The sequence below is a fragment of the Perognathus longimembris genome, chromosome 16, assembly GCF_023159225.1.
Source record: "Perognathus longimembris pacificus isolate PPM17 chromosome 16, ASM2315922v1, whole genome shotgun sequence".
Taxonomy (NCBI): Eukaryota; Metazoa; Chordata; class Mammalia; order Rodentia; family Heteromyidae; genus Perognathus; species Perognathus longimembris.
Window position 1 is genome coordinate 43,091,675 of NC_063176.1, and position 23,237 is coordinate 43,114,911.

Sequence of the window (23,237 nt, forward strand, 5' to 3'; positions counted from 1 at the left end):
TTGGTTTTAAAGTTCAACTTACTGATTTGTAATTAGAATGCCTGAAGGAAAGCGCAGGCACACGCCCTTTTTTAAACCAATCAAGGAACAGCATTCTGATTGGTTGTCAGAGTCCTGAGGTCCCACCCTCTCTAACTATAAAGGGAGGCAAACCCACTGAGGCTCAGGCTGTTCAGAAGGAGGCTCCACTTCAACACAGCTGCTGCAGTGACCGAATTTGGAACTTGGCTGCGGTTCGTGAGGATCCCAGTGAAGAATAACCTCTGTAAACTTTCATTCATAGGAAAGATGGACATGGACATCACCCAGGCCTTCCAGGAGGGAATGAGCTGCGTCATCTGCTTGAATACCCTCATTGACCCGGTCACCATAGTCTGTGGGCACACTTTCTGTCGACCATGTCTCTGCCTTGCGTGGGAAAAAGCTCAGAATCCCGCCAGGTGCCCGGTCTGCAGGGCTCCATCCAAGCGGAGGAACCTCAAAACCAACATCAAGATGAAGAATCTGGTGTCCATTGCTAGAAAAGCTAGCCTCCAGCAGTTCCTGAGCTCTGAGGAACACAGGTGTGAGACACACCAGGAGCCAAAGCAGATGTTCTGTGAGGTGGAAACCAAGTTACTGTGTAAGCTCTGCTCCCGATCTTCTGAGCACCAGGCTCATCGACACAGTCCCATTGAAGAGGCTGCTGAGGCCCACCGGGAGATGATTTTAAAACAAATGACATCCTTATGGGACAAGATACAAGAAAACCAGAGAAAAATCCATCAAGAGATTGTTTTAATCAAAGAGTGGGTTTGTTATATGCAGGAATACAGAAGATCCAGCAAGAATATGTTTGAGATACTGCTGCCACAATTACAGGAGGAGGCAAAGAAGCATTCAGAGAGACTTATCAAAGAAAACCGGGTGACTTTACAGCAACTTAAAGCAAGAAAAAGGCAAATGTTTAATAAAAAGACACATCTCAGAAAAATGTATCAGGAGCTGATGAAAACATACCAAAATCCAGATGTGAAACTCCTCATGGACTGGAAATATACACGAGCCAGATGTGAGTCATTGTTGGTATATATGCCCCAGCCAATGAATCCAAAGCTCCGTGCTCTTCCCATCTCCGGACTGATGGATGAACTCAACCAGCACAGAGTGGAGATTTCCTTCAGTCAGGAGACACAGAAGGCTGGTATGAGGCTGTTTGACAACGTAAGAATTGTGATAGAAGACAGTGTTGATGCATTTTTTAATTCTGATAGATCCAACTTCTCCACTGCATGGGGTGTCCAGACATTCAGCTCCGGGAAACATTACTGGGAGCTGACTGTGGATGACTCTTTGGACTGGGCACTAGGCGTCTGCAGGAGTTCCAGGAAACGGAAGAAGCCCATGGTAATTCACTCTGGGGACATATTCCTCCTTTTATGTGTGAAGGGGAAGAAGGATACTTGTCTGTTTACCACCTGCCCATTTTTGCCTCACTATATAGAGAGGCCTGTGGGCAGGATTGGTGTGTTTCTCAACTTTGAAGATGGAAGCTTGAGTTTTGTGAATGTTGCTAAGGGTTCCATTATCTGGAAGTATGACACTGGGTCCTTCCAAATTCCTGTCAGGCCTTTTTTTTCCACTGAGCGTTCAACATGATTCAGTAGGTAAGGACCTGTCCAAACCCTTCATGGAGGGCACCACTAATACTGTACCTTATTTAGTTTTCTTTGAACTTGAATATATACACAATTGTATTAAATATGAAAATGAAATAAAATGAATCAAAATGAAAAAAAAGAAATGTACTTACTGCCTTACATATGAAACTATAACCCCTCTGTACTTCACTTTGACAATAAAAAAAAAAATTAAAGTGTAGAGGTAGAGAGGATTGTGCCTTGCAATGTCTCCTTTGTTTTATTGAAACAAAAATATTCCAATAAAAATGTCAATATATAAAAAAGGAAAAGTTATTATTAAAATTATTTAGAAAATCAAATTAACAGTAAGTACACAGCACAGATCCATTGGTTTTTAAAAATGTTTTATTTTATTTTTATTGTCAAGGTGATGTACAGTGGGGTTACAGTTATAAACATTTTGTTAACAAAACAAAAGTTTAGATTAAGGAAGTAAAATAGTATAAGCATCTTGGATTAGGCCCAACTACTTGTTCCTGTCTTCCCTCAGATAATTTGTATTAAACACAAATTGTTTAATTTTGAGCTGCTTATACTCAGGATCACAAAATAATTATTTTCTTGAATACTCAGCCTGTGCTTCATCTTCATTGCTTCATCTTTTGAGTTATTGTGTGCCTGCCTCATGTCCATGGTCTTCTTGGTTTTTTTCCTTCAAAATAGCTCATGCTACTTACTACAAAGTACAATTGCTGCCTTTACTCTAAAACTGTTCTTCCATGTCTGCCTCCTTAAAGCAGTAGGCAGCTCGTCAGTCTCATAAAAATTTTCTTCCAATTTGCATAACAAAGCTCTTCTTTCAGTGCTCTGCCCAGAACTGCCTCCTTATCCACTTATTCTAAAAATACAAACTAAACATTGTCTCAATACCCATTACTCTATATGTCCTTCCTTTAATTTATCCCAAAATCATTTTAATAATCCATATTGCATATCCATTCATTTGAATTTCTTGATTCCCTTTTCATTAAAAGACAATTTTAAGACAACAGATTTTCTGAAAGTTCTTAACAATACTCCTTCCTATAAATCATGTCCAAACTTTCTCTGAAATCACTGAGTACCAAACCAAATTGAATAAATAAAAGCACAAAGAATTAAATTTCCAAATGTTTCTATTTCATTTGTTAGCAGAATTCTACACTGCCACAGATAACATGTGTAGCTAGCACATATTTTAATAGCAAATACTCACAATTTCTGTACCCAGAGTCTAAGGAGACTAGATTTAATCCACAGATACATCAGACAATAAAGCAGTAAATAGCAGTGATTATGGTATATTACTGTGAGTAGGCATGAAAATTATTACTATGCAGTTAAAATAAAGACAGAGTCTATAAATAGAAAAGAAATTAGTCTTCCTCTGATTAAAATTCTACCAGAAGCAAGTGATATATTAATTAAATATTGGTATTTTATAAAGAATTAGAAGAACATTTCCTAGGAGAAAGAGAAAGAAGAATAAACAGAAGGAAAAATATAGAAGGAATTACATGTGGGCAAATGATGCCAATGTAACTGAGACTGTGTGATGAGGTTTAATTTCTACTTCAGTGCTAAGGCCACAGATTGTTCTGTGTGGCCTGGATTAGAAAGCATCTCTAACATGTTTATAAAAGCTAGAGACTGCTGTAATGTTAGAATCATTATTCATCTTCAGAAACTTTAAATAAATAGTTCAGTTGTTAATACTGCAGCATGCTTCCTCTTTGAGTCTCATTGGTAGCACAAATACAATAAATATGTCTAGACAATGCATTTTCTCTGGTCCTTTCCTTGGTAACTCTTCTTACTGTTTTCTAGGTGCAACCAATTGGTAATATCAAACTTAATATATCCCACCTAAGTTTGAAAAATTAGAGAATCCCCAGTGGCATTCAGTAGGGAAGGATAGATAGCACAGAATGTCATTGGTCTAACAGTGATGAATCAGGCTATTCTGTTGGAAAATTGAAGCCCATGATAGATAGCGAGTAAGACATGTATTGGGTGAACAGGTCATCACTCTTGAAACACAGATTTCCCAGCCACACACACTAACATTTTTAATTTCTCTAGTACTTTAACGTGGTATAATTTTACAGATCAGTTATCCTACTTCTAATTAAGATATGAGTAAATAATATGCATGAGAGTGGGTTAAATTTATTTCATAAATATGACTGTACTTGGATGATTTCCACGAAATTTGTCAATTTTGAGCCTTTGTTTTTAAAGGTTAATCTTAGAGGAAAAATAAAACAGACTTTTATTTGTAAAAATCGTACTAATTAAGACTTTGCCTCTGCTGGTGAAATAGGTCCATGTCAGGTTTGATAAAGATTTTTAAAGAATTACATAAATTCAAATAAAAGATTGACTAGGAAGAATAAAAAAACCCCGAGAAAAGTTTCTTTATGTTGTCATTGTAACAAGATCCCCATTACAAAGGATGTATGTTTATATACTCCTCTGCTGGAGGAACATGTACTTGGAACATGTTTGAAAAAAGTGAAAAATGTCAAAGTTATTCGGTTGTCATACCCTCCATTGAGTTATCATATTGCAATATTAAAAAAAATCCTATTGTAATGGTGATGTACAAAGGGGTTAGAGTTACAGAAGTCAGGTAATGAGTACATTTCTTTTTGAACAGTGTCATGTCCTCCCTACTTTTCTGCCTGTTTTTCCCATCCTGATCTGTCTTCTGCCCAAGTTATATAGTTAATTTCCAATGTAGTATCTAGTGAGTATCAATACTGAATTGCTTCACCATTTGTCCCACTGTTCCTGTGCTTCCCCTTCCCCTCCCGAAATCAGATAAACTTATAGACAAGACAAATGGTGCAGAAATTAAAAAGCAGTGACAAAAAGGGAGAAAAAGAAAAAAGGAAAAAGAAAAGAAAAAATAAATACAAACAGCACAGTAAAAGAAAAAACCCTCATATCTATTTCCTGGGGTTCATTTGGATAAGCATCATTTTATGTGAGTCTATGCACATAACTATTGAGTCCTGGTGATCCTCTCCTGAGAGTATACTCTTTGGGTCTCTTTGTGTGAATATTTAGTGTCCTGTTTAATTATGTCCAAGTACAATTTTTTTCCTATCCCTTGAGTTTACTTGTAGATTTATAGGCACAATCTAACTATTGCAAATGAGGAAAACCATACAGCCTATGTTTTTCTTCGGGTCTGGCTTGGCTTAATATACATTTTTTCAAGTCTTTCTGTTTCCTTATAATTGGGGCAATGCCATTCTTTCTGATGAAAGCATAGAAGTGCATTGTGTATATCTACCATATTTTCTTGATCAATTCATCTACTAAAGTGCATCTGGGTAGAGCCTATTTCTTAGCTCTGGTAAACAATACTACAATAAATATGGTTGTGCTGGTGGCTTTAGTATGGCCTGGCTTGTGGTAATTTGGATAATCATATTACAATTTATTTGTATTATTTAAATATATTTTTTCATAAGATTTGAGAGAACTAAGCATTTAGAATATCACTTCTGTGATCCATAATTATATGACACCGGATGTTAATTTAGGGGGGAAAAGAGAAGGATTCTCCTTGTGGCCATGAAGAAAACAATGTAGTCATTAAAAAAGTCCCACAACACAAAGTTGTTCGTAGGCTGTAGGAAGTTTGACAACCATCAACTAACAGTTAGTGGCTCAGGAATCCACAGCCAACAAAAGCCAGATGCTGCCAAACCCTGGGTGATCTGGGAAGCAGAGTCCTTCTAAGTTGAGAGCCCAGAAGATTGTAGACCTGGCCTGCAACTTGATTGCAGATTTGGGAGATTTTTGAGCACAAGATTCAGTGGGGCTCATGCCTCCTGCTCCCAAAAAGTAATAATAAATAAATAGATTTTGTTTTCAGCCACTTGGTCAACTGAAATGTGACTCCTCATAAATAGAAAATAATGCATCCACTGAGGTAGGTACTTATTTTAAAACAAATCTTTCCAGACTCTTGTAAATTACCAAAAGGTGGCCAAACAGATGTTAATCACTAAGTTGTATCTACATGTGAAATGACTGCATAAAACCATCCAATTGCACTGTTTGCATCTTGTCCTATGTACACTATTTTGTTTGGCATATTATGATTGATGCCTAAATTGAAGATAAGCATTCGCTGTACTTAAAGGTTCTACAATGTGAAGACAAATTTCTCATTCAGAAAGAAAATTAATATACCAAATGGAAAATTTGAACAAATGATGACATACAATTGAAGTTGTATTTTAATCCATGCAGGAATTGATTACTAATTGGCAACCACTGCTTATAAATATATGCCAAATAGATTTGGAGCATATTTATTAGTTTACAAATGATATTCTAAAAGCCATCTACTCCAATAAAATTCTCTGCAGTGCGCTGTCATACTTCACCTTACATCTTGCTTTAATTCTTTTAAAAGAACTGACTGTAGGTGGAAATCTCTGATGGAGCACAAGAGATATGAAGGCCTGGTTGATCAACTTACATGTATTAAATATTAAAACATTTTTATTATATTATTATATTATATTAAAATATTAAAAATATTCCAAACATTAAAAAAGGAAGCACAATCTCCATTGTGGCTGATTTGTTTGTGATTTATAAAAATATACTTTCTCATAAAATGCAGAAATATCAGCATCGTGGGCTTATATTTAGCTTAACTGTGAAGCAGCCTTTCTTGGAGAGCGAACTTGGAAGTAGTCATCTTGGAAACCTATTTTTTTCCACAGGGTACATTGAAAATAACAACAACAATGGTAAAATACTTATTTCCATAACTTGGGGTTGATTCCACTGAGCATCATCTTATGTGTTCACATGTACATTGCTATTGGGCTATTGTGATATTTTGCTAGGACTATCCTAGATGCATACTAATTATTACCAGTGAGGGAAACTTTAGAGTCTATGTTTCTTGTGTCTGACTCACTTCACTTAGTATGATTTTTTTTTGTAAGTCCTTCCATTTTCTTATGAATGGGGCAATGCCATTCTTCCGGATAGAGGCATAAAATCTATTGTGTATATATACCACATTTTCTTGATCCCTTTATCTACTGAGGGACAACTGGGTTGGTTCCACATTTTAGCGATGGCAAATTGTGCTGTGATGACCATAGTTGTGCTGGTGGCTTTAGTGTGATCTTGCTTGTAATCTTTTGGTTAGATGCCCAAAAGTCGGGCTGCTGGGTCATAGGGGAGTTTTATGATTAGCCTTTTGAGGAACTTCCATACTGCTTTCCAGAGTAGCTGAACAAGTTTAGACTCCCACAAACAGTGTAGTAAAGTTGGGACCCTTTTATAAAGGGTATACCAATGAGTTAAAATTAATTCTATTCAAACTTTGATATAGAATTCCCTATAGCATAGAAACTATATTATAAAGGCATAGTGGTTAATTTATATGGACATAAATTTGTGATCAAACAGGAAGAAAAAAATTCATTAGGGTCTTCATATTCCCAAATTCTTCTATTACAACAATTTCATCTTTAGGCATGCAAATGTCTCTAAAAAGAAATATATGTACATATATATACATATTGCAATAATATAAAATGTTAAATTCAGTTACTAGCTTAGTTGAAATGCAGTTTCAGATGAAAATGAAATTGCTGAGTTTTATGATATGAGGAATACATCCAGGAGGAAATCCTGAGTCAAAACCTGAAATCAAAAATGGATTTCTAGGTATGAAATTTGGAAATAAAATTTGTCCTAAAGCTGAGTTTTAAACTGGATAAAGAAAAACATTATACTACCAAAATTATTGTTTGATTGCTATTTCATTTTGTAAGTTTTTTGTAACAGTTTCAAACAGGCCCACAGAGAAGGACAGACAATTCTTACAAGTTTGTCAGATGTAAGGTTGGCCTTAAATAAGTTTCAGGTAAGATCATGCTTAAAAACTACTTCTGTGTGGACCACCTTGTTGCTTTAATTGGAGTAAAGTTGCCTTTTGTAAGACTCATTGATCTGAAACCTGTGGTTTGAAGCCAGCCCAGGCAGAAGTTCACTGTGAGAGTCTTTGTCTCCAGTTAGCCAGCAGAGTGCTGGGAACAGAGTTGTGAGCTGGGTTGAAGCTCAAAGTGGCAGAGTTCTAGCCTTGAGCTGGAGAGCTGAGGTACAGCACTCAGGCCCTGTGTTCAAGTCCAGCGACTGTAAAAGTGAAAAAGTCACTCATGGGACAAATAGAGCATCCAGAGGCAGTAAGCCCCTGCTTGGATGGCAGAGATGGTGTCAGATCTTACAGTCATGTGTGTGTGACCTTTCAAAAGTTAATTAGATCCAGGAGGTCCTAGAAGAATAGTTCGTAAGCATGTCTTTCTAATACCCATGTCTGTTGACTGGGCAGGAACTTGCCAGTCATCTGTGATAGTGGGCAGTAAAGCTAAGGTTGTCAAATGGGGGATGGTTTAAAATGCTAACCCTCTGCATCTGCTTAAAGCGCTAACTGGCAGTGAGAGTTTTAAGCTGATACATCTGTTCAGGGAAGGAAGCTTGTGGACCTGAGATTATGTCCTTATTGAGATCTGTTAAAGTCCTGCAAAGGTAATGTAGGCATTGTTAGGTCATCAGAGACCAGTTTCCCCAGCCAGTCAGGAAACTGCTTTTGCAAACCAGAATGTTAAAAGGCTACACTGCTGTAGCCCAAAAAGAAGTTTGTATAGTTGTTAAAAGTTAAATGTTGAATGTAATTTCCAGTTTGGAATAAACCTCCTAGTGGACATCTGATCCTGCAGCCACTTACTTGGTAAAATAGGCTAAGAATATAGATTCCTGGCTAGGAAAGGTCAACACCACTGAGTCATCCTGAAAATTACAGAAGATAAATGATCTTCACCCATCAGCTCCCCTTTAGGATTGAGGGACCAGAGTCTTTTTTGGGAAGATGAGGCAGAATAAACTAAAGGCATAGAAAACAGAGGTAACAAGTGTACAGAGATGGCGCTTGTGAGAGATGGTTACAGGCCAAGCCTTCTATGTTGGCCTACAAAATCCTAGCCTTACTGGAAATATCAATTACTAAAATTTATTGCCCTGGAAAAATTACCCAAGGGCTATTGATTGCCTAAAGCTGTCTTGAAATTCAGTGGGGCGCCACGCTGTAGGAGCCAGTGTACTTAAAGGCAACCAGGAAAATATTAGAAGATTTCACTAACGTCAGGACTGGTTTAAGTTTCTTTAACCAGTCTATGCAGAAAGTTGCAGGCAACCCAGCAGAAGGTGTGACATTCTATTAGAGCCACTGGGAGCCACTGCTGCCTGCTGCCGCCACGTCCCCTGCCCATCCTATTTGGGTTAAGATCAAGGACAACCTGACAGTCATCTGGAAGAATCTATGTCTTCACCCTGAGCACCTCTACCATGGTAAAAGCAGATGGGACTCCATCACACGCAGCTGAATCCTGCTGGAAAGCCACTTTGGATCTGCTAAAACTAAGATTTGGGGGGGGATATTCTTTCTATGGTAACCTTCCTACTCTTCTGAGTTGATTAGAGTTGACTAGCTCTATTAAGAAAGTTGGAAAGCATGCATGTAGGCTAGACAGTCACTCCCAGGTGATGCCTGGGGTGGTAGGTGTGTCCAGGGGTATTAGAGTGTGTCCAGGTGGATTAGAATGTGACCTCAGAGAAAGGAGGGATGTAGCCAGTTACCTAGGTAACTGTATGGAGATTTAAACAGGTGAGAACCCTGGAGCCCCCCTGAGGGTGGACCACACAGATAACCTGTTTCTTTCTGGATGCAAGCTTAAGAGCGGCAGTCCTATCAGACTGGCTCTTGTCTCATCCTTGCTCTCCCCAGCAGCCTGTGGGTGGAGTCACTTCAAAGTCCAGGCAAGATTAAGCTCTCCAAAAGAAAAATCAATGATTTTATTTTTATGTACAAGGAAAAAAAGGGGGGGGGGAGGTGAATGTAATATGGAGGTCGGATCTGGCTAGCACCATCATTGGCTGTTGAGGGGTGTCAGATTGTCTCCATCTCAGATTAGCTAAAGAGAGCAGAAGCTGACTCCATCTTCATTAAGATCTCCCCACCCTACCCAGGGAAGTTCCCCTTCTCTGTGATAAGATTATGTAAACGTCTTGACCACTTGAGTAGTGGAACATTCAAGGTTAAACCATGAGTAGGCGGATCGGCCTGCATCATGTGAGCCCCGCCAAATCTGTGCCCCAAGTCTAACTAAAATGATAGGTTGGTTCACACAGTTGCTATAAGCCAGATTGTAAACCCATTGGCCACCTGCATGAGACCTGGCGTGCTCTGCAAGTGTTGTAACTTCATTGGCCACCTGTGTGTGGCACGCTTGACCATGTGATATTTGCCTTTATAACGAGACCCGGAGTGTGGCCCGGGGCATGTGGTCCCAGCTCCCCAGTCTGGATGCAGCCTTGGCCGGCCATCCTGCTTTTTACAGTTGCAGTCCCAGCTCCTGTGTCTGGGGCCGTGACTCTGGCCACTCAATATATGTTTTACTTCCCCAATAAATCCATCCTTTTACTTGAAAAAAAAAAAGTGAAAGTTCCAATTATTTTTCCTATTGAAAATAATTGAGGGCCCTTTTCTTGCTTCTTTAATTTTTTGTCAATATTATGATTTGATCTCAGAACCTCATACTTGCTAGATACATGCTCTATAATTAGAACATTACACTGATGTTTTATTTTATTGTGCCTTTTATATTGTTTTGTGATTTAAAAAAAAATGGTTCCTTTTCAGTTAGTCTTCCTACCTGCGTAGTCATAGCTTCAAACAGGATCCATCCAATTTAGACCTTCTGCTGTAGTTAAAGGATATTTACACAGCACCACTCCTAGTTCCTTTTGGTTGAGATGGTTTTCTGTTAACTTTTCTTCCCACTGGTACATCATTCTAGAAGGGGGCAGTCATGTGTTGAGCTGGCCACACACTTTAATTCTCCTGATCTCCACCTCCCAAGTAGCCAGGATTTTAGACATGAGTCAGAGGTACCTCATTTCACTCTTTCCTTCAATACAGTAAGAAAACAAGGTAATTGAAACAGTAGGATATATTAAATTTAGCCTTTGAATAGTTACCAGTAGTAAGCAAAGACCCAAGAGGAGTAAGTGGGTTTTCTTCTTCCAAAACAGTTTACTTCAGATATATTAACAGAGAGTTGAATCATAAGAATTGAGTTTTAAAATTTTTAAACCTTTGTCTTTTGGTTTATTTAATGCATTAAAGCTTATGGAACACAAGCATTATGCCAACAGCTAGATGAATTAAAAAAATAAACATAGTTGAAATAATTTCCCAAGTTCTAACCTTTATATAGTAATTGACATTTTTCAAGAGGTATGAGTTAATCTTAAATTTTTGAATTGGAGAAACCTCTCTGTCTCTTTCTGAAGATAGATAGATAGACATTTATACAGATATTTATTCTCATATTAATATATATTTTAAATCTCTGTATAGATATATTTATTTCCATGTATATATACGTATTTATATATACATCTCTCTTTCTCTCTCTATATGTCTCTATGTAGATGATTTCTCTATATATTTACCTCTCTATCTATATGCATAGCACCATAGAAACAGATTTGGGAATATAAATCTTTTTTGATAAACTTGAAGAATGGAATACTTCATCTTCAGTTCACTCACTTGTACTCTGCAGCTAGAATCTGTAAGTAAAACCAAACATAGTTCTCCTATCTCTGTTTGCTGAGGGAAATTTAGCCATCTTTTTTTATGTCTGTGAAAGCCCCAGAAATTAAATCTTTAAGCCACTGACTTCTGAATTAAAAACTAGCCTGGATGAGCGACTTGGAATGGTCTGCCTGGATGTAAGCTTCACTTGCACTGTAGGAACCAAATATTTCCTTTGCTGTTGAAAATTGTGAGCTATGCTCTATGACAAATATCCTTTTGATTAAACACCCACTCACATTTGTCAAGGTTCTGTCAAGTGAAAATTTCAGATTCTAAGGAGACCCTTATCCTCCAATTATTTTGTTCAGAACATTTGGTGTTTTGATTTCTGGGAAAGTTTGCTTTCCTGCAGTATGAATGAGTCTTGCCAAGTACTGAGATGATAAGTACCAACAATAATAATTGAGCCATCATGAAAGGAGAACATTTGAATATGGATGGACTCTCAGTCCTTGCTTTATTTATTTATTTATTTTAAATAAAAGAATGTTCTATGGAAACCAAGGGCCACCAGAGCTGTGAAACTGCAGTTTTGTCTTATTAATAGAAATTTCAAGAAAATAAAATCTTAATACAATTATGTAAGTTGTCTTAATATTGTGATAAAAAGAAGTCACAATTCTGAGTATGTCCACTTCAAAATGGTTATTAATCCTTCCTATGGGAAGAAATCTCAAAAATAATAATTCTTGAATTAATGTCAATGTAGCTATATAGTTATAGAAAAGCAAAAAACCCCCACAAAAACCCTCTGACTTTCACATGAAACAAACCATATATTTTGGATGATCTTTGCTTTATTTGTGTTTGGGAGTTTTAATTTATAGTAATACATTTAGAATCTGAATGACTTTTTATTTGGTAAAATTCATCAGTAATTCCTTGAATTCTCTAGAATTAGATATTATAAACTTTCATCAAATATTCAAATGAGATAAGTTTAAAAATATCTCTTCAGACCAAGACATATAATCACAAAGGCAAATGATATATATATACTTATGAATTCACTTAAACAATATATTTTAAAACATAAAAATATTTTGGTTATTATTCAATTCTCTAACCAATATTAACTTTATCTGACATAGTAATAAATATTTTGATATATGATGTAATTTGATTGGTAATGTAAAAACAAAGTTAACTGTTTTAGAAACATCATGTATTGCACTATTTGTACATACACTTTTCATGCTTTACTGCATCAGAATTTTTGTTTCAATATTCATTAGGGTATTAGTATCACAATTTGCAAACAATCAAGAAAATTGGAATGGTAACTACACATTAGATATATGGACTTATAACTACCAATCTATTTGGTGCCTTCATGGATGTCAAATATCAGTAATAGTAATACTAGTGATAGTAGTGTGTGTGTGTGTGTGTGTGTGTGTGCGAGCATATGAGCACTGGTCTTGTGGCTTGAATTGGGTACTGCCCTTGAGCTTTTCTGCTCAAGGCTAGCACTCTATTCTTTGGACACAAGCACCATTTCCAGGTTTTTTGGTAGTTAATTGGAGACAAGATTCTTAAGAAATTTCTTACATAGGCTAGCTTTAAACCATGATCTTCTGAACTCAGCCCCCTGAGTAGCTAGTGTACTGGCATGAGCTACTGACTATAGCTAATGATACTACTTTTGAAACCATTTTTCCACATGATTAAGTATGACTACTCTCTCCTATCACTGCTTACCACTATCTTGATTTGTAATTTCAACAAACTTTTAAGCTACCATGTATTCCAAGGATGTGCAATGAAGACAAATGCTTTGTGAAAATCTTTCAAATTGACATAATGGTATGTCCTATTTGCTAGTGATGACATGCATTCCCAACTAAATTTAAACTAATATAATATATATTAAGAGATGTTGCACAGGATTAACAAAAAAAAAAAGACATTCATGATATACTAAGGTTTGGAATCTTTAATGCCATTACATTAAAGTCATTAAGTTGAAACTAAATTTCAATATATGCTAAGCGTGGCATTATGACAATATGTTCTAGGAGATAAAACTGAATTATAGCTAAATTGTGAAAGTTATGGATTACACAATCACTTTATTTGTATGGGGTTATAGATTCTCTTTTATAATGTTTATTTCAAACTGCCTTTCATAATAAATTTGCAAAGTGATTAGATCAATAAACGTAGGGTTTGCCTATTTAAAAAATTAAGCAGTTCAATTTTCTCCTTTCTATCAAAGCTCCCAAGGACATATGCACGTATGCAAAAGTGTTGTCTTCTGGGAAATAAAGAGTGATAAAGACATCACAATGAAAAAAGATTTATCCATGTGGGAAACTCGTGGTTGAATTCTTCTTACCTTTGTAGGTCTCCAAGTTTATAGGAACCAGTACATTCTGAAACAATCCTTTTGGGATGGAAGTAAACCTTCTAGCTCAGCACAAACCCAGTGAAAATTCTGGACTTTTAGATATATGCAATTCTTTTGTTCTTTCTCTTCAGCACTTATCCCTACTGATCCAGCCACTGTTTCATCTCAGCATGAAATAACATCAGATAGCACTACACTCTGAAAAGTAGATAAAATGATTCCTCTAAAATAAGAAGGAATTAGAAATGTCCCCACAGTAGTAACTAGGAGTATAAAAAAAACATGAATCCGACAAATGTACTATAGAGGGGGCTTCCAGAGAGTTTCTACTCCAAGTTCTTCACAAAGCTGATTAGCACCAGAGAGTGTCTGACAGAAAATGATAAAGCTGGTCATGACAGATTTATGATTTGAAGCAAAACCAGCTGTCTAGTAGCTATTCAGCTGATGACAGCCTTTAAGTATAAAAAAATAAATAAGCAAAGCATTTTTTCAAATGATGTATACGGTTTCTGTGCCTTTGGTTGGGTAAAGGTGCAAGGATGTATGTGTGCAGGGAATTCTATCCTTTATTATTTTTCTGTGAGATACTGGTAGGATTTACAAAGAAGTATTATTTTAAAATGTTTAGGAAAGCAGTTATGAGAATATATTTATAATATGTAAAACCTTTCCTGTTTAATATGTATTGTTTTTTACAAACTAAATTACCTCTTAAAATTATATCTTGATTATGTTTAACCCTTTAGAGTAAAGAAAACAACCAAAAACTGAAAAGATTATTTTCTTGAGTATCTGTTCTATGGCTGATTTATTTCTTCTTGAAGTTCCATTATTATTCATTCCTGACTGTCTTGACATTTTGAGAGGGTATAAACATTTATCTTTCAGCAGAGCCAAATGTGTTAGTATAGAGTCTATTATTCTAAGTACAAACTTCTCTCAGTTTCTAATTCAACTTCATTTGCAGTACAAAATGCATGAGGGTAAGTCTTTCATTGCAAGTGCAGTTGAAAAACGTAGCATATATCACTTCATATTGAACCCAGGGTCTCATGCATGAGAGGCAAGGGTTTACACTGAAATATGCTCCTAACTCCTAGGAGATCATTTTTGTTCAATTTCTATGCTGAATTCGATACTATTTTGAACTTAAGATACAGTGATCACACATACTCTTTCTTCTCTCTCCTGCCATCCCTCTCTCTCTTTCTCTCTCTCTCTCTCTCACACACATACACACACACCAGAGTTTTAGTTATAGAACTTTCAAAAGTTGGACTACACAAATGTAAAGTAAAATAATAAAAGTAGTACATAATTAACATGCTATTCAATGATCTAATAGGAAAAAATGGAGGCAGAACATACATAAAATATGAAAACTTAAGCTGGTAAATGATGTACAAGGGTTCACAAGTTAGGATGTGGAGAAATCAAGTAGATATCCTAAGTCAAGTTATAGCATCAATAGTTAAAATAATAAAAATATAATTATGAAAACATAGTATTTGATATATAGTATTCATAAAGCATTTGTTCTTCTAAACATATGAATTTAAAATGTATATTCTAAATGTACTCTATTATTATAATTTATTTCATATTAAATTCTTTTTCCATTTTTTTCTCTTCCTTTATCTTTCTGATATTGTAGTTATGCCAGTCCTGGGCTTAAACTCAGGGCCTGAGCACTGTCCCTGAGCTTTTGTGCTCAAGGTCAGTGCTTTGCCCCATTGAGCCACAGTGCCATTTCCTATGTTAATTTTCTTTAATCATATTAACTTCATGTTCCACAAGACAAAATGATAGACATCCACAAATTTCTACTGTGAGTGAATTCTTTCATGACATTAAGTGAACCTGAGAGCTGAGAGAATGTGTATACAAATGAATGAGTGAAATATTGGGTATCAATTGGAAAGAGAATGTACTTGCTTTTAATTTTGCACCATCACTCTTCTAGAACATTCTCTAATAGCTAGATTATACATGAGAGAACACAAGTTACCATAGGGCTTGAGCTTGTGCCCATTAGTCCCAGAGCTAATAGGACAAAGCATAATAAAATATTAGAAAGACTAATAAAAAATACTTTACTGTTTTTATTACAGTTTTATATGTGCAACAGATTAGATATCTGAATTTTTCTCATAACTCACAACTATTTAATAATGAATGGTTTGTGATTGTGGGAGGAAGGAAGGGCTTTAAATGTTGGGACAAATCTCTACCAGCGGACTTCTGAAGAACCTACAAAGCTTGAGTGTTCATTTTACTGCTCTCAATAATTCTGCTTCTTCATCCAAACACAGTATTTCTGAAGGCTGTAGACAGATACATAAAAGTGAACAAGGAAAGGAGATTATTATTTCATAGTGGCTATAAATAGTGTTTGGGGAAATAGCAAATACACATCTCAAGAAACCTTAGAGATTTCTTTTTCATTTTTTTAAAAGACAGATTCTGTTTTTTCCTCTTGCTCTTCAACATACACACACATATTTTGCTGACAATTAATCCTTTATTTATGATAAATTGTTTTAAGGAAGACTTAAGCTCCACTAATAGTTTTCTATTCACAATAAAACCAAAATACATACCGCATTTTTATATTTAATAAGAGTAGTTATAATTTGCAGTTAATACAATGACAATTCATTAAAACAAATTTTAAATGTCATTATGTGTTTGAGGATTTCCATATTCAACTTTTTTTAATCTGTAATTTTAAATCTGTAATTCATGAAATACCTATTGCAGCTGTGACCCTTCTTTCAGGGGGCAATGACACCCATGACTAAGAGCATATTAAATATTATTGCCTTCATAAATTAAAAGTCAATTATTTTATTTTGCTGAACTTTGATTTTGGCTAAAGAATTATACTGTTTGAGATTTCCCTCGCATCTACCATATTTAATCGAATACATTTATTTATTTATTTAAAGTTTATTTGTTTTATTTTTGTTGCCAGTCCTGGGACTTGAACTCAGGGCCTGAGCACTGTCCATGGTTTCTTTTTGCTCAAGGCTAGCACTCTATCTCTTGAGCCACAGTGCCACTTCTGGCTTTTTTCTGTATATGTGGTGCTGAGGAATCGAACCCAAGGCTTCATGCATATGAGGCGAACACTTTACCACTAAGCCATATTCCCAGCCCCTGATCGAATACATTTATGTACACTTGCATACCACCCAATATGTTTACTTATGAGCTCATTAGCCAGATGTAGTTTCCACATATAAAGGGAAACATGGAATCCTTGTTTCTCTGGGCTTGACTTACTTCACATATTTTACCCACATCTTTCTATATATTTCTTTTACAAATAGTATAATTTAATCCTTCCTAATGGATGAGTAAAATTAAGTTGTGTATATGTATGATATTTTCTCGATCCATTTGTACACTGTGGATTGTTTGGGGACTCAAAATATGTAAGGTAAGGGCCAAGGGGAAATAGGTAGATAAAGGAAGAGGAAAAGAGAGGAAGACTCCAATGTATATCCTACAAACTTAAGAAAAGAGAAAGTGATGGAAGGGCTGAATAAGTGAGGGATGGGTGAGGTGGAAAGGGGTGACATTGATCTAGATGCACTGTAGTTATAAACAGCTTTGTTTCATGACATCTCCTTTGTACAGCTAATTAAAGAAATAATAAAAGTATAAAAAATATAACACTAGGCATATGCTAATCCAAAGTAACAAGTTGGAGCTATTCAGTAGGAAAAAATAGAAGGCTGTTTCCTCCCCTCATCACAAACTTCTCATGACAAATGAGGAAAATGAATGTCCTTTGAAAGTCACTTTCATAATCAATACAGGATCTGATTTTCTACTATGCTCCTGCAAACTATGTTGTCATGGTAATGATACTCTTCTTTATATCTTAGAATTTTATTTCTGTTTTTGCTCATGTTTACAACTTCCATATGTTTATGAAGCCAATTTCTTGCTGTACACATTCATATACATGTTGCACCTTGTCTACTCTCCCTATGATTTCAGTGTCAAGCAACAAATCACATGGTTTTCAAGAATTATGTTTGTTCTGTGAATGTATTTTCTTTCAAGGACCAGTACATTGCTTCACCATTTTCTTCCCTCAATGAGCAGAATAATTGATATCAGAATATAACAGCAAAAACATGGCAATATCAAATGAAAAAGGATAGACTCATTAAGGAAGTGATTTGACAATAAGTGTAGGTTTGGAACTTCTATTAATTTCTATTAATTACCCCCATTTAAATTAGAAGACAATCGCAATAACCAAATATAGCCATTTCAGTTTTATCTCCCATGTTTAGAAATCAATTTCTTATTTAAGAACAAAATGTGGTTAGGAAATATTGGATTCTTGAAATCTATTTACTTAAGTGATATGTATCAACAATTTATTTGCCCACTTAAAATGTAAAAATACCTTGTTTTCTCTCATATGAGAATTCTAGCTTTGAGTAACAATGATAAAAAAAATAAATAGTAAAAATAGTAATAATATAAATATGAAAGGAACCAAAAGGGACCTGTTTTCTGAGCATCACAGTTGGATGGGAGGAAAGTAGTAGATGAAAGGAGAAAATATGACTGACAAACTATGCAAATGTATAAAATGGCATAATGGGGCTTTGGAATGTGCCTTAGCCGTACAGTGCTTGCCTAGCATGCACAAAACCCTGAGTTCAATTCCTCAGCAACACATAAACAGAAAAAGCTGGAAGTGGTGCTGTGGCTCAAGAGGTAGAGTGCTAGCCTTGAACAAAAAAAAAAGCCAGGGACAGCATTCAGGCCCTGAGTCTGCCCCAGGACTGGCAAAAAAAAAAAAAAAAAAAAAAAAAAAAAAAAAAAAAAAGCATAATGCAACGGACCCAAACTGTAAAATAGAGGAATAAAAAAAAATAGTGAGAATCAGTTTTTCCAAAAGAATTTATGTGTATGTATAAAAATATCATAAAAAAACCTTTGTACAATTAACATATGGTTTAAAATAACTGCCTGATCTTAAATCCTAACTTGTCATTTAATCTTAACTAAGTTTGGGGACATTTCTCAATTATTTTCTTTGGTTTTCTCACACATAATATTGAGAAATTATTAAAACCAATCAAAGCTATTACATGAATTAACATTTCTAAAACATATATTGTATTGGTCTATTGTTTAACAAGTATTACATAAGTCTTAGCATTTATTATATTTTAATTTCATTTCAAATTTCTGACTAACCTTCTGAAGAAGTTAAATATAATTGTCAAGAACATGTTAAAGTAACACATGTGTTAAGGGATGCTAGAAGAGCCTGGGGAAGTCACACCTATTACACGCCCCCCCTTCCCCGCTTCCCTAGTTGGGAAGCAGAGATTAGCAGATCCTACCATGTTCAAGGCCAGTTCAGTGGCACACGCAATGGCTGAGTGAGGTATCATAATCCTATTGTTGCCATCACAGGAAAGCACAATGATGAGGCTCACTGGTGCATCTGTTATCCCCAGAAACCTTCACAAGCACAAAGAGAAATGTGACCCAGGCTATTATAGGCATCAATAAAACAAGAAGCTACATTTACAAAATGCCTAAAAGAAAATAAAAGCTGTATTTGTTTGTCAAGTGGTGGAATCAATTCCCAGTATTGACAAAAATTAATTAATTGAAATGAATAAAATATGAATCTGGGCAAACTGACTATGGTAAAATAGGTTCTTAGCTGTCTCAGATCTGAGGTTTATGGTTTGAAACCAGCCTGAGCAGACAAACTGAAAAAACTCTTACTTCAATTAACCAGCACAAAGCAGGAAGTAGAGGTGTGGCTTAAGCACTGGTGGCATCAATGAGCTAGGGAAGGCCTTGAGTTCAAACCCCAATACTGCAAAGGATAATAGAGTAACTTCAAGAGAGTGTGAGTATGCTTCATAGTCTTATCACTGCATTATTATAATTATTACTTGAGAGCAAAGTGTGTAATGTTCAGTCATTGAATTATAGTCATGGCAGAAGACTGTAAGCATTGACTACAGGAAAGAAGTGGGAAAAACACATTACAGACTAATTTTTTTAGCATCTAGGGAACAAATTACTTTATTCAACTGCATAATACATTAACTGTAAGTAGTTCCTTTAAATAGTGAATTAAATGTAATTTACCTCAATGAGCAGAATTAATTTAATTTAGCAATATGCTGGTTATATATGTCCTCTACTAGTTTGCCCTTACACTAGGTGAAAGGGACATTTATTAACTAATTTTTATTCAAGGAGTATAAACCAATTTCAATGGAATGTAATAGAAAATACTCTAAGAGACTCATCTTGCTTCTATTGAGAGAATAAAAGTGGAAACAGATTAGAAATATGTATCTATATTAATATATACACACATATATGCATACATATATACATATATTAGCAAAGTTTCATCCAGGAAGAATTGTAAAATAGAAGATTGTAGGTGATAGTTGGGGTTGCTTGGAGGAAGGATACAAGTTTAAACAGGATACATTTTAAATGCAGCAAGAACTATGATTAAAGTGAGAATCATAAGATTTTGTAGTGTCTGCATATTTTTGTAATTTTTTTCTCTTTCCTATTTTCTGCCTAAATTAAATAAAAGAAATAATTTCACTTTCATCCACTAAAAAGCTAGTTAATGATTATAATTTAGATGCTAGTGTAGGGCAATATCTATTTATACAAATTATTACCCTGAGCACCTGCTCCAATTTTTCATGTATTATGCTAACAGTGTTTTTTTGTCTTAATTAAAAATGTTAATTAGTGGTGATATAAACAGCAAAAGAAGAGCTGGTAACATATGCACAAGAATTTTACAATATGTGCATAACTTTTTTTTAAATTGATGAACTAAGCATGAAAGTAAGTAAAACAATTACAGAGAGTTGCAACATTTCAAATGAATCTGAGATGGTTCTCTGAGCCTCACAGTAGGTTAACATATGATTGCTCTCTGCTTTTACAGATTTAGGTTCTTCCTGGATTTTTGCACATTCATGAGATGTCGAACAGTGACTATCTCTGTTAAAATTTTAACATTTGGAATCCTAACATGTTTTTTTGTTTTTTTTTTGCCAGTCCTGGGCCTTGGACTCAGGGCCTGAGCACTGTCCCTGGCTTCTTCCCGCTCAAGGCTAGCACTCTGCCACTTGAGCCACAGCGCCGTTTCTGGCCGTTTTCTGTATATGTGGTGCTGGGGAATCGAACCTAGGGCCTCGTGTATCCGAGGCAGGCACTCTTGCCACTAGGCTATATCCCCAGCCCCCTAACATGTTTTTAATAACATTTTTTTTAACATTTTGAATTTTGCTGATTACATTAACTTATCCCCAAATGATTTTGCAGAATACTTGAAAGGTTCTCCATCCCAAATCCACTCCTTGAATGTTGACAGGCATCCCTGTTGGCCTACGATGAGGATGGGGGAGAAGACGGGTGGCAAGCAAATGATTTATAAGTGTATAAAAATCTTTTGTTCCTTGTACTTTAATAAGATAATTCACAGTACCAAGAGAATTATGTTTTTCTTTACGTATTGTTTTCTTTTGTGGCTTTATATTTTTCTTTTTTCTTTTTATGTTTTTATTTTTATTTTTTTGCCAGTCCTGGCCTTGGACTCGGGGCCTGAGCACTGTCCCTGGCTTCTCTCAAGGCTAGCACTCTGCCACTTGAGCGCCACTTCTGGCCATTTTTTATATATGTGGTGCTGGGGAATTGAACCCAGGGCTTGATGTATATGAGGCAAGCCCTCTTGCCACTAGGCCATATTCCCAGCCCCTGTGGCTTTATATTTTTGAAGAATGATAAAAGGTGAGAAATTAACCATGATAAATTGTCCTCACAAACTAAAATCTTAAATTGAAATTATTTTGTACAATTAAAAATGATTGATAATTGATAATAAAACCAAAGTTGATAATAAATAGTCCTTAATAATGCAATTATTTCCAATGCAGTTCAAATGGGGTTACTTTAGTTTGCCCTAGGAATCAAGGAAGTAAATAAAATGAGCTTTTTGCAATGCTTTAAAAATATCTCATGGTACCTGTCCTTCATTAAGCCATCCTGTCTATTTTCTGTCTGGCTTAACTTCATATCAAATAAGGAACTAGAAGCAAGACACATTGTTTTTTTAAAGGAAGGACATTGAAACAATTTTCTTATGTATCTAGTGTGCAACTTTTATTTTTTAAGTATTTTGAAAATTGCAAGTATTTCCACCATTTTGTAAGAGAGTTTGAGCTCTATAGTATAAAATAAAAGCTGATGATTAAAATAATCAAAATATTAATGTTATTCATCCTCTTTCTTTTCTCTACAGCCCCTTTCAGTGTAGGTAATAATTGCATTCATATGTTACCTGGTTTACTCATGAGAAAGATTCATGACAGCAGAGACTGGCTATTTTTTTTCCCTGCTGTCTTTGGTTCATAAAAGTGTTTGGCCACTGAATGAATGCTTTTGTTGAATGACAGAACAGTCCTCAATTAGTGATGACTAAATAGAAACTGATGGATGGGGCAGCTGGGTAGATTCCTCTTGAACTTGATAATATACACAGTAAGTTTAGATCAATGTCAGTACAACAGAAAACAATAAGATACTGTAAAACAGGGATAGTAACATGACTTTATCCTTAGTCCTAAGGGAGACATAGGCAGTTTTAAGGATATCTGTCTATTCTATCTGTTCATTTATCTGTCTGTCTTTCACCTAACTAATGTATCAGATTATTTATCTATCATCTATCTATTTTCTCTGTTGATACATTCATATACATATTCATATGTGTTTTTCTAAGTGAATATAATGCTTATATACAAAAAACAAGAGATAATTAAAATATCAGATAGAGACCCATTTTAGTAGATAGACATAGTTGGTTTAGCAAGCAATCATATCCTGGCACTCTAGCACAGATCAACATTGTACCTCTGAATCATGATGAAATAGAAAACTTGAAAATCCAGGAAGATGATTCATTCTTCAGTTTCCATCTATCCCCTGACTCACAATCACATACATGAGTCAGACTTTGAAGATAGAATTTTCTTTAAGAATCCTTGTTTATTGTCTGAATACTGACTCCTCCATATCTCAGATGATTATGGAAATCACAGAGAGTACTTTTGGTTTTTTGTATTTTGTGACAGAGTGTTAAGTAGGAGAAACAATGAATATTCTTTTAACTATACTTTAATATATATAGGACTTTCTAGAACACATGGCCCATGTGTTAAGGAAGGAGACAATAGGAATATTCTGTAAGGATGGGTGTGGGACAAGGCACTTTGTCTTAGTAAATATTCATGATATCAGAAAACAAGAATGAAGAAATGCACAAAAGATGACAGTTCTAAATGTGAATGAAAGCAAGTATATATGAGAATTTTTTTAACTTATAAAAGTTAATTGTGAAAACTGGGCTCTGGTGGCTGATACCTGTAAGCCTAGCTACTGAGGAGGGTGAGATTTGAGAGTTGGCAGTTTGAAGACAGCCAGGATA

General features: G+C 35.4%; 1 protein-coding gene across 1 annotated transcript; it reads left to right on the forward strand.

The window, feature by feature from the left end:
- Positions 1 to 288: 288 nt before the first annotated feature.
- Positions 289 to 1,638, forward strand: LOC125364527 (tripartite motif-containing protein 43-like). The gene has a single exon (XM_048364125.1). It carries the CDS (start codon positions 289 to 291, stop codon positions 1,636 to 1,638), a length of 1,350 nt encoding a protein of 449 aa, XP_048220082.1.
- The last annotated feature ends 21,599 nt before the right edge of the window (positions 1,639 to 23,237 follow it).

Coding starts and splice junctions, on each gene's coding strand:
- LOC125364527 (XM_048364125.1), top strand. CDS start 289: ATGGACATGGACATCACCCAGGCCTTCCAGGAGGGAATGAGCTGCGTC.